General features: G+C 43.6%; 1 protein-coding gene across 1 annotated transcript; it reads left to right on the top strand.

Moving 5' to 3' along the window:
* The first annotated feature begins 991 nt into the window (after positions 1-991).
* LOC137300849 (E3 ubiquitin-protein ligase RNF186-like) lies at positions 992-9145 on the top strand. Its single transcript, XM_067970101.1, has 2 exons — positions 992-1106; positions 6575-9145. Exon 2 carries the CDS (start codon positions 7899-7901, stop codon positions 8553-8555), a length of 657 nt encoding a protein of 218 aa, XP_067826202.1. The 5' UTR covers positions 992-1106; positions 6575-7898; the 3' UTR covers positions 8556-9145.
* The last annotated feature ends 6084 nt before the right edge of the window (positions 9146-15229 follow it).

Here is a 15229-nt window from a genome sequence, read left to right on the forward strand (position 1 = left end):
AAAAAGCAATTCTCATTTAAAAAACAATCTTTTTTCTGTCACAATGATTTAGAATAATTAAGGTCTCTTTTTAGGGTGGAGGAGATTCTAAGATGACACACCTGGTGATAGACGTTTGGAACCAAATTAACTCTGTGGCAGTCTTGGGAATTGAATACCTGAACCAGGCAGGTCCACACTACTTGAGGGTACTGTTGATGATTGATTAGCCAACCTAGCTCAGTAATAAATCTTGGAGGGGGGACCTGTTACCAGGAATTGGGAAAGCCCTGCAGGCTACAGACCCAATGGGTAGCTGGACAAGCAGCAGGAAGCTTAATGGTGCTAGTCAGCTGCATGGTGTTAATTGGTTAAACCCCAGCAGGACGCCCGCGCACACTTGGGAGTTCTGAAACCTTGGTCCTGTCAACATGCGCCAAAGCTTTCTGGACTTGGATAAGTGTAAAGTGTCCCTTAGGGGGGAGAGTATGCACTCGATAGCAGGGAAATTCCTGTGGATTTCTGCGTTTGGTTTAGAGACTCTGAAGCACAGTGATGGATTTCTGTGTATATTGGGCGTTCAGCTCAGTAAAAACGAAATAATGTCCATGTATTGGGTCCATTTTTTGAGCTTTAGTTTTGGTTGAATAATCCTTCAAAGATTAACATATACTGGGGGGAATGTTGCCCTTAACAACTCTTGAAAGCACTGGTCAGCGTAAGGTACCTTTTTTAAATTGTCCTATGGCCATCCATAATAAGCCTCTTTCAGGCCCTTTCCATTTTGCTGCCTCTGTTCCAATGTTGACAGTTGTTAAAGCTTGATGATAATTCTAGGGAAATTAAATTGCAGCCCAGATGAGAACTAGAGTTAAAGTTTTCTTTTAATAATATGCATGCGGATGGGAGGATAATCCTGATATTCACTACAGGAGTGAGCTGTCAATTTGGGAATTGTAACGTGATTAGTATAACATCAATAACAGAAAAATTATTCAACATTTCACAGGACACCATCAATGTTCATCTTAAAGAGCTGTAAAGGGGCAGTCTGAATGGAGCTAGAAGTACTGGCTGCCCTCCAGTACGTCACTCACATGGTCATTCTTCAAGTGTGAGCCTAGATGGTGAGTCTCAGCAGCCTTTTCAACTAGCCTTTTTGCTTTTCTCCTTCATTGTGTTGTTATTGTAGCTACTTTTTGTTTTGTTTGAAAGCAATTGGGCTTAGTCTGATTCCTGATCCTATGGTTACAGCAACAACTTGCATTTATATGGCATCATTAACTTAGTAAAACGTCCCAAGGCACTTCACAGGGGTGAAGGATAAGCCCAATCCTTCCCTTCCCCAATGTTCATACACATGTACACTTCCACTGGGGCCCATTGGATAGCAATCAGGAGGAGGAAGCCTGGCTGCCTTTTTTATTCCACCTCATCTCTAATTCAGGGGTGTCAGCCAACTGTAGTTAGCCAACTGAGATTAACTAACTCAGCGCTGTAGTTGATTTTAAAAGAGATTAGTGCTAGTAAAACTAATGGCAAACAGTTGGCCAGATTAAAAACTAGTTAAACCATAGAAGGGAAACGAGGCTCTCGTGGTCAGTAATTAGAACATTTCCAGTAACTAGTAAGTCTCTAGAAGCTATTTCCTCATCCTTTTTTATTTACATTATTCATAAAACAAGGGAAGGAGCTCCTAGTAATGTTATCCAGCTCCCAGTAATATCCAGCTGCATTTGCTTTTCTCCTTCACTTCTTGTAGTTACTTTTTGTTTGTTTGAAAGCAATTGGACTGCCTGAAATTTTAATGATGTGGAGATGCCGGTGATGGACTGGGGTGGACAAATGTAAGAAATCTTACACCACCAGGTTATAGTGCAACAAATTTATTTTAAAATCACAAGCTTTCAGAGATTATCCCCTTTGTCAGGTGAATGAGTGAAAAGGTTCTCAAATCGCATATCTTATTCTAGGCTGGGACAGCATCACACCAATCAAAAGGTGTCGTTGTTGTTCAAACAGGCCAGTCACGGAGAACAGCACGTCCCAGTACACTGGATATACATTGTGTCAATTACACAGACAGACAGAAAGAAACCCAAATGGCAGAGAGAGAGAGAATATTAAAACACATAACTTTTTTTTCCCCTTTTTGCTGGTGGGGTTACGTGTAGCGTGACATGAACCCAAGATCCCGGTTGAGGCCGTCCTCATGGGTGCGGAACTTGGCTATCAACTTTTGCTCGACAACGCAAAATCGTCGAGCAGAAGTTGATAGCCAAGTTCCGCACCCATGAGGACGGCCTCAACCGGGATCTTGGGTTCATGTCACGCTACACGTAACCCCACCAGCAAAAAGGGGAAAAAATGTTATGTTTTTAATATTCATTCTCTCTCTCTCTCTCTCTCTCTCTGCCATTTGGGTTTCTTTCTGTCTGTCTGTGTAATTGACACAATGTATATCCAGTGTACTGGGACGTGCTGCTCTCTGTGACTGGCCTGTTTGAACAACAACGACACCTTTTGATTGGTGTGATGCTGTCCCAGCCTAGTATAAGATATGCGATTTGAGAACCTTTTCACTCGTTCACCTGACGAAGGGGATAATCTCCGAAAGCTTGTGATTTTAAAATAAATTTGTTGGACTATAACCTGGTGTTGTAAGATTCCTTACATTTGAAATTTTAATAACATTGCTTCTTTAAGGGGAGCACTTGTATCCCAGGGGTTTGGACTTGGTCTGATACCTGATCCCACAATTACAACAACAACTTGCATTTATATAGCGCCTTTAATGGGGTAAAACTTCCCAAGGCGCTTCACAAAAGCATAATCAGACAATAGTTGACACCAAGCCAAAGGAGCCATTAGGACAGGTGACCAAAAGCCTGGTCAAAAAGGTAGGTTTTAAGGAGCATCATAAAGGACGACAGAGAGGTGGTGAGATTTAGGGAATGAATTCCAGAGCTTGGAGCTTGGACGGAGGAAGTGGGGGGGATGCACAAGAGGCCTGAGTTGACGGAACGCAGTTCTCAGAGGGTTGTAGGGCTGGAGGAGGTTAGAGATGGGGCGGGGGGGGGGTAGTGAGGCCATGGAGGGATTTGAACATGAGGATGAGAATTTTAAAATCAAGGTGTTGCTGGACTGGGAGCCATTGTGATCAGTGATGGGTGAACAGGACTTGGTGCGATTTAGGAAACGAGCAGCAGAGCTTTGGATGAGCTTAAATTTATGGAGGGTGGAAGATGGGAGGCCAGCCAAGAGAGCATTGGAATAGTTGAGTCTGGAGGTAACAAAAGCATAGATGAGGATTTCAGCAGCATGTGGACTGAGGCAGGGGTGGAGATGGGCAATATTATGAAGTAGGTGGTCTTTGTAATGAAGAAGACATGGGGTCGGAAACTCGGCTCAGGGTCAAATAGGCCGTCGAGGTTGCGAACAGTCTGGTTCAGCCTAAGACAGTGGCCAGGGAGGGGGATGGAATCCTTGATTAGGATTTTGTAGCGGGGACCAAAGACTGTGGCTTCAGCCTTCCCAATGGAAGGAAATTTCAGCTCATCCAGGACTGGAGGTCAGTCAAGCTGTGGATTGCCACTGGTCTCTATAGTCCTTCATTGTGTACAGATTTCACAGTTACAGTACCTTGCATTTATCCTTTAAAACTATCCCTTACCTCACCTACTAAATGTGTGATTCTTTTGAGTATTACCAGCCTTCTTCCCACTCAGCTGGACGTATAGCTTGGTGTTGTCAACAAATGTTATACTACATAGAAAGTCTGCCCTCCATCTCCTTTCTGAGAGATTGGGTTTGATGAGACAAAATGGCTTTTCTGATTCCATGATTGAGGTGAAAATCGAGGTGGTTAGTAACTAAAAATTCTGTTCTTGTGTCAATATCCCCACACTCACTTTCACAAGATTTTGTATTTGATTTATGTTTTATTGTTCATTTTATGTTCCGTTCTCCTGTACAGAGTATGAATGTTTAGTAACATATTACAAAAGCAGTAATCTATCAAAGGGGTTCAGATGGCATGGACAGTTTGACATTGTCAGCCCCTCCCCAGTTATAATAATGCTTTGATACAAATCTATAGAAGTGTTTGAAATTAAGTTAAATCCCAGCGTCCCAAACTAGAGACAAACTGCGCTGACAGCAAAACCTGGAGCCCCAACTGTACAATCAGCCTTTATTTAATGGAACCTTACCTGGAATATTAACTGAGTAATTTACAAAAAAACTGGGAACGTACAGATTGAAAGACAGAGAAACACACACACACACACACACACACACACACACACACAAACACCACAACCCCCCCACCCGAGTGCCTGCTCCGCCATTTGATAAGATCATGGCTGATCTGTGATCTAACTCCATATACCCGCCTTTGGCCCATATCCCTTAATACCTTTGGTTGCCAAAAAGCTATCTATCTCAGATTTAAATTTAGCAATTGAGCTAGTATCAATTGCCGTTTGCGGAAGAGAGTTCCAAACTTCCAGCATCCTTTGTGTGTAGAAATGTTTTCTAATCTCGCTCCTGAAAGGTCTGGCTCTAATTTTTAGACAGTGCCCCCTATTCCTAGAATCCCCAGCCAGTGGAAATAGTTTCTCTCTATCCACCCTATCTGTTCCCTTAAATATCTTATAAACTTCGATCAGATCACCCCTTAACCTTCGAAACTCCAGAGAATACAACCCCAATTTGTGTAATCTCTCCTCGTAACTTAACCCTTGAAGTCCAGGTATCATTTTAGTAAACCTACGCTGCACTCCCTCCAAGGCCAATATGTCCTTCCGAAGGTGTGGTGCCCAGAACTGCTCACAGTACTCCAGGTGTGGTCTAACCAGGGTTTTGTATAGCACAACATAACTTCTGCCCCCTTGTACTCCAGTCCGCTAGATATAAAGGCCAGCATCCATTAGCCTTATTGATTATTTTCTGCACCTGTTCATGACACTTCAATGATCTATGTACCTGTACCCCTAAGTCCCTTTGGACATCCACTGTTTTTAACTTTTTACCATTTAGAAAGTACCCTGTTCTAACCTTTTTTGATCCAAAGTGGACGACCTCACATTTGTCTACATTGAATTCCATTTGCCACAGTTTTGCCCATTCACCTAATCTATCAATATCGCTTTGTAATTTTATGTTTTCAATCTTTGTGTCATCGGCAAACTTCGATATGAGACTTTCTATGCCTTCATCTAAATCGTTAATAAATATTGTGAATAATTGAGGCCCCAAGACAGATCCCAGCGGGACTCCACTAGTCACATCCTGCCACTGTGAGTACCTACCCATTATCCCTACTCTCTGTCGCCTTTCGTTCAGCCAACTTCCTAACCAAGTCCGTACTTTTCCCTCGATTCCATGGGCTTCTATCTTAGCTAACGGTCTCTTATGTGGGACCTTATCAAATGCCTTCTGGAAGTCCATATAAATAACATCCATTGACATTCCCCTGTCCACTACTTTAGTCATCTCTTCAAAAAATTCAATCAGGTTTGTCAGGCACGACCTACCTTTCACAAATCCATGCTGGCTCTCTCTGATTAACTGAAAATTCTCAAGGTCACCCTATCCTTAATTATAGACTCCAGCATTTTCCCCACAACAGATGTTAGGCTAACTGGTCTATAATTCCCTGGTTTCCCTCTCTATCCTTTCTTAAAAAGCGGAGTGACGTGCAATTTTCCAATCTAGAGAACTTTGAAAGATTATAGTTAGGGCATCTGCAATGTGCTCACCTACTTCCTTTAAAACCCTGGGATGGAAACCATCTGGTCCTGGGGATTTGTCACTCTTCAGTGCTATTATTTTCTTCATTACTGTTGCTTTACTTATGTTAATTTTATCGAGTCCCTGTCCCCAATTCAATATTAGTTTTCTTGTGATTTCCGGCATGCTATCCTCTTTTTCTACTGAGAGAAGGAATCAGGCAGTGAGACACAGAGAGCCGTGGGGTTGGGGGGTGGATGGTGGGGGAGAGACAGAATCAGACAGAGAGACACAGACAGGCGGGGAGAGAGAGACACAGACAGCGGGGTGAGGGAGAGAAGGAATCGGGCACAGACAGACATGTGGCGAGAGAATCAGGCAGAGAGAGATAGAAACCGGGGTGGTGGGGAAGAGCAAGAGAAGAGAGGTGTGGGTGTGGGTGTGGGGGGGGAAGAGAGAGACACAGGCAGACGCAGAGAGAAGGAATCAGGCAAAGAGACAGATTGAGGGACACACACACACAGGATAAAGACTGGTCTAAGACTAGTACACTCTGTCAAGCTATCTACATTTTTATACACACACACACACACACACACACACACACACACACAGACAAAGAGAGGGCAAAATGCAAGAGGAAAAACATTTTAAATACTTGTTTAATGTGGAATCTCTAAAATTCAAGGAAGTACTGAGATTGTTTAAATATTTTTCTAATGCCCAGAAGGTGTTGCACAGCTTATGCCAGCTCCAGTACCAGTACTGGTCTGAACCTGTAGGTATAAATGTGAAGACCAGCCGTAGCAGGCAACAGAACCCTAGCTGCCGGGAAGCCTGACTTGTATTTACTTTTATGCAGGAGGTCACTTTCTTATTCTGTGCGAAATGAAAAAGAGCTGATAAGAGAGGGCAAATTTTCAATCAAAAAACCAACAGTGCTACAAGAGCCCTGTGCGTGTGAACAGGAGCTATAACTACGTCCAGCTTTAACGATAATCGGTTTCATGCTTCAAACGGAGCCATTCTTTATTCATCCTAGAGATTTACTGGCTCAGTGCCTGTTCCATTTACATAGGCAGAGGGGCAAAACAACACTGGGCATCCTGCCTTTTGCCGGGAGTCTGCCTCACTTTCTTTGTAGTTGTGACAGGGTATGAACGAGCCAGTGGACAGTCACAGGACTATTCTATCTCCCACCAGAAAGTATTTGCCCTTTTCAGTGCTGATCCTAGCAGAGGAGAATGTACAGCTTTAAAGAAAGAAAGACTTGCATTTATAGAACCCCGTGCACGATCTCTGGACGTCCCAAAGCACTTTACAGCCAATAAAGTACTTTTTTGCAGTGTAATCACTGTTGTAATGTAGGAAACAAGGCAGCCAATTTGTACAAAGCAAGGTCTCACAAATGGCAGTGAGATAAATGACCAGATTATCGTTTTTTAGGAGTTGGTTGAGGGATTAATACGGGGGAGAACTCCCCTGCTTTTCTTCAAAATATTGCCACAGGATCTTTGGGTCCACCTACTGGCCTTGGTTTAACATCTCATCCGAAAGATGGCACCTCTGATAGTGTTGCACCCGGTCAGTGTTGCACCCGGTCAATGTTGCACCCGGTCAGTATTGCACTGGAATGTCAGCCTAGAGTTTGTGCTCAAGTCTCTGGAGTGAGACTTGAACCCACGTCCTTCTGACTCAGAGGTGAGAGTGCTGCCACTGAGTCAGAGCTGCTAATTTAAGAAGAAGGTGCCAGGGATCTACGTGGCCATTGGGTTGATGTGTCTGATCCCAGCAATGGTCTCCTGTGGCTGATACTTCATCAGCTCTGACCCACCGGCCCCCAACAGGGAATGGCTGTGAAATGGTGTCAAACCCCAACTTTGTACCTTCAGAAACAACAGAAGAAAGTTAGACAGACTGCACCCAGTAGGAATTTAAATTAGCCGCACCAGCCTCTGCTGAACTGAGTCAGTTGGACCTTATCAAGGCAAACGATAAACTCATTAAACTAGTTACACATTACACTTGATACAACCCTTGGGTGAATTATGCAATAAAACTTTTGAGCTGGAAGAATGTGTGAACGACCTGCCATAGAGATATAAATACTGAGTGCCTGCAGGCAGGAGCAGTCCCGAGGAACATCGACTCTGCCTCCGTGTTGGATTGAAGCTCTCAATCGAACGATGGACAAAGTGGTTGTTGGAAATGCCTCGGCCTCAGAGCTCGACTGTCCAATTTGCTTTAACAAGTATGAATCTTTCATTCGAAAGCCCAAGCTCCTGGCTTGCCAGCACTGTTTCTGCGCGATCTGCCTGAAGATCATGGTGTCAAACAAGGATGGCTCCTGGGTGGTCTCTTGTCCTCTCTGCAGACGCTCCACTCTGGTGATGGAAGCGTTGATCAGCAATCTCCCGGACAATCCAAGCCTGATGGAGGTCCTGTCCAGAAGGATGTCCGCCTTCCCTGAATCTGTGCCCGAGGTGGTGCTGTCTCCACACCTGCTGATGCTGACCCACGCCAGTCCTGTCACTCTCCCCGCCGAAGTCAACGACTCCAATCTTCAACCAGCCAACGAGGACGAACACTTCAGGAATCGGGCAACGGCGTCGGCCATCAGACGCTTTCTACTGACCATGATCTTCTTCTTGATCTTTATGTTTGGACTGCAGTATTTCTTCAAAAACCCCGCTCTGATCTGGATTCTGATTATCCTCGCTGTGCTGTGTGGATTGACAGGACTGCTCCTTCTCTACTTCACTTGTCAGAGCAACAGGAGCAGACTGTGCAGCACAAGCTGCAGCTGCCTGCAGTTCTCAAACCAACCATCTCTGAACCTCTAACCAAATGTAGCAACTTCATTATTAACACTGTAACAATTCGAAAGTCAGATGTTCATGTTTTTAAATCACATTTATATTTTTATATAATAATAAATGAGAGTTTGGTTGGAGGGGTCAAATGGTGTCATCAGGATCTTCTGTAACCAGTGGGCCCTGGGCCAAAGATTCAATGTTTCAAAGAGGTAAATGTAACAGTTGTTACTTGAACCGATTTGGTATGTTAGTTTGGACAGACTGTTTAGTTTTATTAGTGACCTCTCCTATTAAGGGAGGTGCTTGTTATCGTTCTGGTGAGCCCCACCGATCGTTGGTCTCAGCAAAATCGGACATCTGGAATCTGCATTTGGTAAACATTTCGAGACTCGGTCAGGAAGGAGATTCAAATAAAATACTGCACCCTTTTTTCCATTGTGCTGTAAACACTATTAACTTTGGTCAAAGTCCCTTTACTGCAGAATGTTGTGTACATGTTGTAATATGGAATGTACATCTATGAGTAACAGAGGAAGCCAGTTGGATCAGTGACAGTCAATCTCTGTGTGATTGTTTGTAACCTGAAATGTTGCCACAACCAAGAAACCCAAATAAACTGAACTTTTCTATCCATGTCTTTACATTATTTATATATAAACTCAGATTTTTTTAAGGAAATGTCAAACAGTCTGACTGGTTGTGCCAGGGTATGTTGTGCTGGGAGTATGTTGTATTATAACAGCTGAAGGGCACAGCAGTCGAGTGTTGAACTGTTCAACACCTTAATTGCGGATGTGATCTTCTGCATTACAGCTTTTGTTTATGGCTACCTGAAGTTTAAAATTCAACTCGTGACTTAAACACTTTAACCTGTTGCTTTAGGGATTAACTTTAGTTCTGTGTCTGCTTCACAAACTCTATAAACTGTTTTCAAGTATTGTTGCTAAATTCTCAAATTATATTTCTTGTGAGATTTTACAGATAAATTTGACCCATTTTCATGTGAACACCCCGCTAAAACTCTCAATGTGCCACTAGTTAAACTCCAAGGAATTGGCAGATGGATTCAGTGGCAGACTCATTGCCCCACATTTTCTGTTGGATTACAAACTTTCTTAATTTAAAAAAAAAATTAGTTTGGATTGAATCTAAATTAGCAGCAACAAATACGCTCACCTTTTTGGTTTCTAAATTGAATGTAATGGTTTGAAATATGTATTCATGATGTTAAACATAGAGCAATCTGGGCAGCTGATGTTAAGACTGGGGTAGGGTGAATGTGGGAAGGAGAAAGAAGATTTCTTGATTGAGGATAATTGAGTCAAATAAAAGATCATGAGATAACTATGGACTAGGAAAACCATTCACCTCATCTTAATTCATTCATCCAGAGATCCTCATGATACCTCCATTGTAGTATCCCAAATATTTCTTAAATGGTTCCAGGGTTTTTACCTCCACTGCTCTCTGAAAGTTCACTCTGTGTGTTAATCACTCTGTGTGAATAATTTCCTGATATCATATATCCCCTAGTTCTACTCCCACAGGGACGAGAGTGCTACTGACTGAGCAACAGCGGACAATGTAGTCCGTGTTAGCCGTGGCTCAGTTGGTAGCACTCTCGCCTCTGAAGCAGAAGGTTATAGGTTCACCCATAAGTCTCAGAGACTTGAGCACAAAATCTAGGCTGACACTTCAGTGCAGTATTGAGGGATTGCTGCACTATCGGAGGTTCCATCTTTTGGATGAGATGTTAAACCAAAGCCCTGTCTGCCCTCTCAGGTGGACATAAAAGATCCCATGGCACTATTTTGAAAAAGAGCAGGGGAGTTCTCTCCAGTGTTTTGGTCAATATTTATCCCTCAACCAACACCTAAAACAGATTATCTGGTCATTATCACGTTGCTGTTTGTGGGAGCTTGCTGTGTGAAAATTGGCTGCCGCATTTCCTACATTACAGCAGTGACTACACTTCAAAATGTGGAGATGCCGGTGATGGACTGGGGTTGACAATTGTAAACAATTTTACAACACCAAGTTATAGTCCAGCAATTTTATTTTAAATTCACAAGCTTTCGGAGGCTTCCTCCTTCGTCAGGTGAACGATGTGAAAATGAAATCCTCGAAATGAAATCGCATTTATAATTCACAGAACAATGCTTGGTGATTACAGACAGTTTTTTCAACTGCCCGTTGCCAAGGCAATCAGTGTGCAGACAGACAGGTGTTACCTGCCAGGTCTCAGAATATACAAATCACCAAAAAAAACAACAAACAAAATAAAACAGAGATAGAGAGGTAGAAACATAGAAAAGACAGCAACTGACCCGTTATATTAAAAACAGATAACATTTGTTCGCTGGTGGGGTAACGTGTAGCGTGACATGAACCCAAGATCCCGGTTGAGGCCTGCGAATACACAGGGTCTGCTCAGACGAGGAGGAATGCGATGGACACCTACAGACGCTGAAAGACGCCCTAGTAAGAACGGGATATGACGCTCGACTCATCGATCGACAGTTCCGACGGGCCACAGCAAAAAATCGCATAGACCTCCTCAGGAGACTAACACGGGACGCAACCAACAGAGTACCCTTTGTCGTCCAGTACTTCCACGGAGCGGAGAAACTACGCCATGTTCTCCGCAGCCTTCAACATGTCATCAATGAGGACAAACACCTCGCTATGGCCATCCCCACACCTCCACTACTCGCCTTTAAACAGCCACCCAACCTCAAACAGACCATCGTTCGCAGCAAATTACCCAGCTTTCAAGAGAACAGCGTCCACGACACCACACAACCCTGCCACGGTAACCTCTGCAAGACATGCCAGATCATCGACACAGATACCACCATCACACGAGAGGACACCACCCACCAGGTGCATGGTTCATACTCCTGTGACTCGGCCAACGTTGTCTACCTCATACGTTGCAGGAAAGGATGCCCCAGAGCATGGTACATTGGCGAGACCATGCAGACGCTGCGACAACGGATGAACGGACACCGCACAGCAATCGCCAAACAGGAGGGTTCCCTCCCAGTCGGGGAACACTTCAGCAGTCATGGACATTCATCCACCGACCTTCGGGTAAGCGTACTCCAAAGCGGCCTTCGAGACACACGACAACGCAAAATCGTCAAGCAGAAATTGATAGCCAAGTTCCGCACCCATGAGGACGGCCTCAACCGGGATCTTGGGTTCATGTCACGCTACACGTTACCCCACCAGCGAACAAATGTTATCTGTTTTTAATATAACGGGTCAGTTGCTGTCTTTTCTATGTTTCTACCTCTCTATCTCTGTTTTTTTTTTGTTTGTTGTTTTTTTTGGTGATTTGTATATTCTGAGACCTGGCAGGTAACACCTGTCTGTCTGCACACTGATTGCCTTGGCAACGGGCAGTTGAAAAAACTGTCTGTAATCACCAAGCATTGTTCTGTGAATTATAAATGCGATTTCATTTCGAGGATTTCATTTTCACATCGTTCACCTGACGAAGGAGGAAGCCTCCGAAAGCTTGTGAATTTAAAATAAAATTGCTGGACTATAACTTGGTGTTGTAAAATTGTTTACAATTTACACTTCAAAAAGCACTTCATTGGCTGTAAAGTGCTTTGGGGCATCCTGAAGTTGTGAAGGGCGCTGTATAATTGCAAGTCTTTTAAGTCTTTCTTTTAGCACATTGATTATGGAACCTGTCTCCTTGGCTAACTGTTCCACCACTCGCAAATCCTGGAGCAAGGACGTACTATCACTATGGAGCGGTATTGGGCAGCCTGCAAGGCATCCAAATCATGTTCATTACCCTGGGGCCTGGGGCCACTCCCTGCCCCCTGCTGTCTGAACATCCCAAAGTGTGGGCCATGTTTAAAGTAATGAGGGCAACTAAGATTAATTGGTTTGTACCAGACTGAAAGTCTCATGTTACACGACTCTGGGAGGCAGAAAAGTGCTTTGATATTTGGAATCAGATCGTCTTAGAATTGTGGTTGAAGAACAGAAACCTGTGAAAACAAGCAGTCATTAACTATAAAACTGAAACAAGCCGGGGGGGGGGGGGTGCTTTTTAATTCTGCAGATATTTTACACTGATTCCTTCGCAAATACACACCATATGTAAGCCATGGCTGGATTGAAGGTGAGAGTCCTCTTCACTGTAGTGTTTTTTACATTAAGAAGCCCAGGTGAAAGTCCAAGGTCCATAATGTGGACACCACCATGGTTGAAAAGATTAAAATGGAGGATGAAGCAAATGAAGAAATGGTGACTAGGCAACGACAACTTTGGATTTTAAAAGCCTGTAGATTGTAGGAGGAAGGGAAAATGCAGAGGAAGGAGTTGCACGGTTTGAAGTCATGGGAAAAATGAGTTTGAGTAGGTGAGGATGCGATGAGTCCTGATTTCTTCAGCCGGGATGCACGGAGGAGGAAGACTGCGTAGGACAAGGTATTTGGAGCTTAGAAAGAATGAGAGGAAAATTCAAAGGAGCATAGATCATAGTAATATTGACAAAGTAGATAAAGACAAGAAAGGTTGTGACAGAGAAGCTGGAGGTGAGAGAGAGAGAGAGATTATCTATCAGATGATGAGCTTTCTCTTGTATCCTTCTTAGGAGTGAGAGACAGATGCTAGAAGAGTCTCCTAGATATGGGATCAATATTCAAGCGTTGGATAGACTTGAGCTTAAGAGAGCTAGGAGTTACTGAGGGGAAAAGAAGTGCTTAATATGAAAGAGGAAACCAACTTCTTGGAAGCTTTTTTAGCAATTAGTAGGAGTTGCATTTGAGGTTCGAGAAGATAGTGACACCAGAAGTGTTGATAGGTGAAGGACTAAGGGTGGAGACATCGAAGGTCAGAGGTGGAAGCTGTTGCTTAGCATTGTGAGAGACATGAATAGATGTGCCTTTGAAGAATTGAAGCAGGAATTCCGCTGATCCCTTGAGGGGCATGTGGGAGATCGAGATACAGTTATTCAATTATTGCACTATGAGAGGACTGAAAGCGGGTGAGCCCAGAGGATGTGCAATCTGAAGGAAGTTGATGAATGTTGAGTGGAATCAGAAAAGGAATGGATTGGGTTGGATGCTGAATGGAGGAGTTGTTTCATATGGAGAAAGAACAGAATGGGCGAGAGGAGAGAATCCTGAGGAACTCAAGTTGATGGAAAAAGTGTCAGATGACTAAATTTCTATTAGAGCAAGATTGAGCAATTTGAGAGGAAACTAGATAGCAAGGAACATAGGATTGGTTGATGGCCATAAGATGGTAACATGTTTAGAAGTACACGGTGCCAGACCCTGATTTTGAAGGTACTGATGTCCCACAAAAACATTCAAGAGCATAATTCTAGATAAACATAACATAGACATTATATGTATTGAAAGCCTAATACTAGAATCCACAGTGCATCAAGTTTAGCGCAGTGTCAGCTGTGTCAACTGTAACAGGAGATATTCTCTAACAATTTCACATACCCCCACTTGATGGCGCTGTCTACTAGTTATTAAATCAGTCGCAGGGTGGTACAGTATGTTTCCTTTACTGTAGTTTTCACACATGCAAACAGCCTTTGTGCTTATAATATACAAAATAAAAGGCTGCATTCTTGGTCTACTGCTCAACAGTGATGCCCCCATATTTGAATACTCCACCAACACTGTCCAGGCTCACATATGAAGAATGGCCACTTCTTACCTGTGGAACTGTATCCCCGAAAACCAAGCAGTGATGTTGTTAACATTAAAAGTAAGATTTGCATCCAATTACTATTGGTTTGATTTGAAGTAGTTACCTAACATTTTTTAATTCATTCTTGGGATTGATTAAAAGCAGATTAACTCAGTCAGTTTGGGTCTGTAGGTTTGGTTTGGATTTCTAGGTTTTGTCTGCTATACAATGTTTACTATGAGTGCAGCCGACTACACAGTAAACTGATTTGAGGATCTTTCAGACATGCCCTTGGAATGCAGGGTCCTGTCCCCCTGTCTCTCCTGTTACTGGGCAGGAGCCTGCCCTTCCTATTGCTGGACCATGCTCATGTTACTGGACAGGGCCCTGTCCCCCTGTTGCTGGACCCTGCCCATCTTTTTACTGGAAAGATCCCTGCCCCTCCTATTACTGGACCCTGCCCATGTTTTTACTGGGAAGGTCCCTGCCCCTCCTATTACTGGACCCTGCCCATGTGTTTACTGGGAAGGTCCTTGCCCCTCCTATTAATGGACCCTGCCCATCTTTTTACTGGGAAGGTTCCTGCCCCTCCTATTACTGGACCCTGCCCCTCCTGTTACCCAGGACCTAGATGTGAAAGGCCAGTATCTAACCCACTGCACCACCAAGTCCCACAGGGCAGAATGATTTAGATGATGTGGATAATCAGTTGCAGGACACACCCTGTGAGCCACGAGAGCTCCACTTTCCACTCTGCATTTTTTTTCCTATTTCACTCACCACAGGAAAATATGGAACCTACCAGATTTGAAACCGTTCATCACCTTCAAGTGCAAAGTCTGTTTTTAATCGGTTCAATTTATTTTCATTAGATCGAAGGAAGACTTTGCTCAAACTGGTGAAGTGGTTATTACGTGTCACTCTCAGCAGGAAAGTCCCTAATTGGAGCTCTGAGGTGAGTGAGTAGAGACAGCAATTATTAACCACTGTACTTAATTATCGTACATTGTAAACATGCAATAAATAAA

This window comes from Heptranchias perlo, chromosome 32 (genome assembly GCF_035084215.1).
Source record: "Heptranchias perlo isolate sHepPer1 chromosome 32, sHepPer1.hap1, whole genome shotgun sequence".
In the NCBI taxonomy this organism is placed as follows: Eukaryota; Metazoa; Chordata; class Chondrichthyes; order Hexanchiformes; family Hexanchidae; genus Heptranchias; species Heptranchias perlo.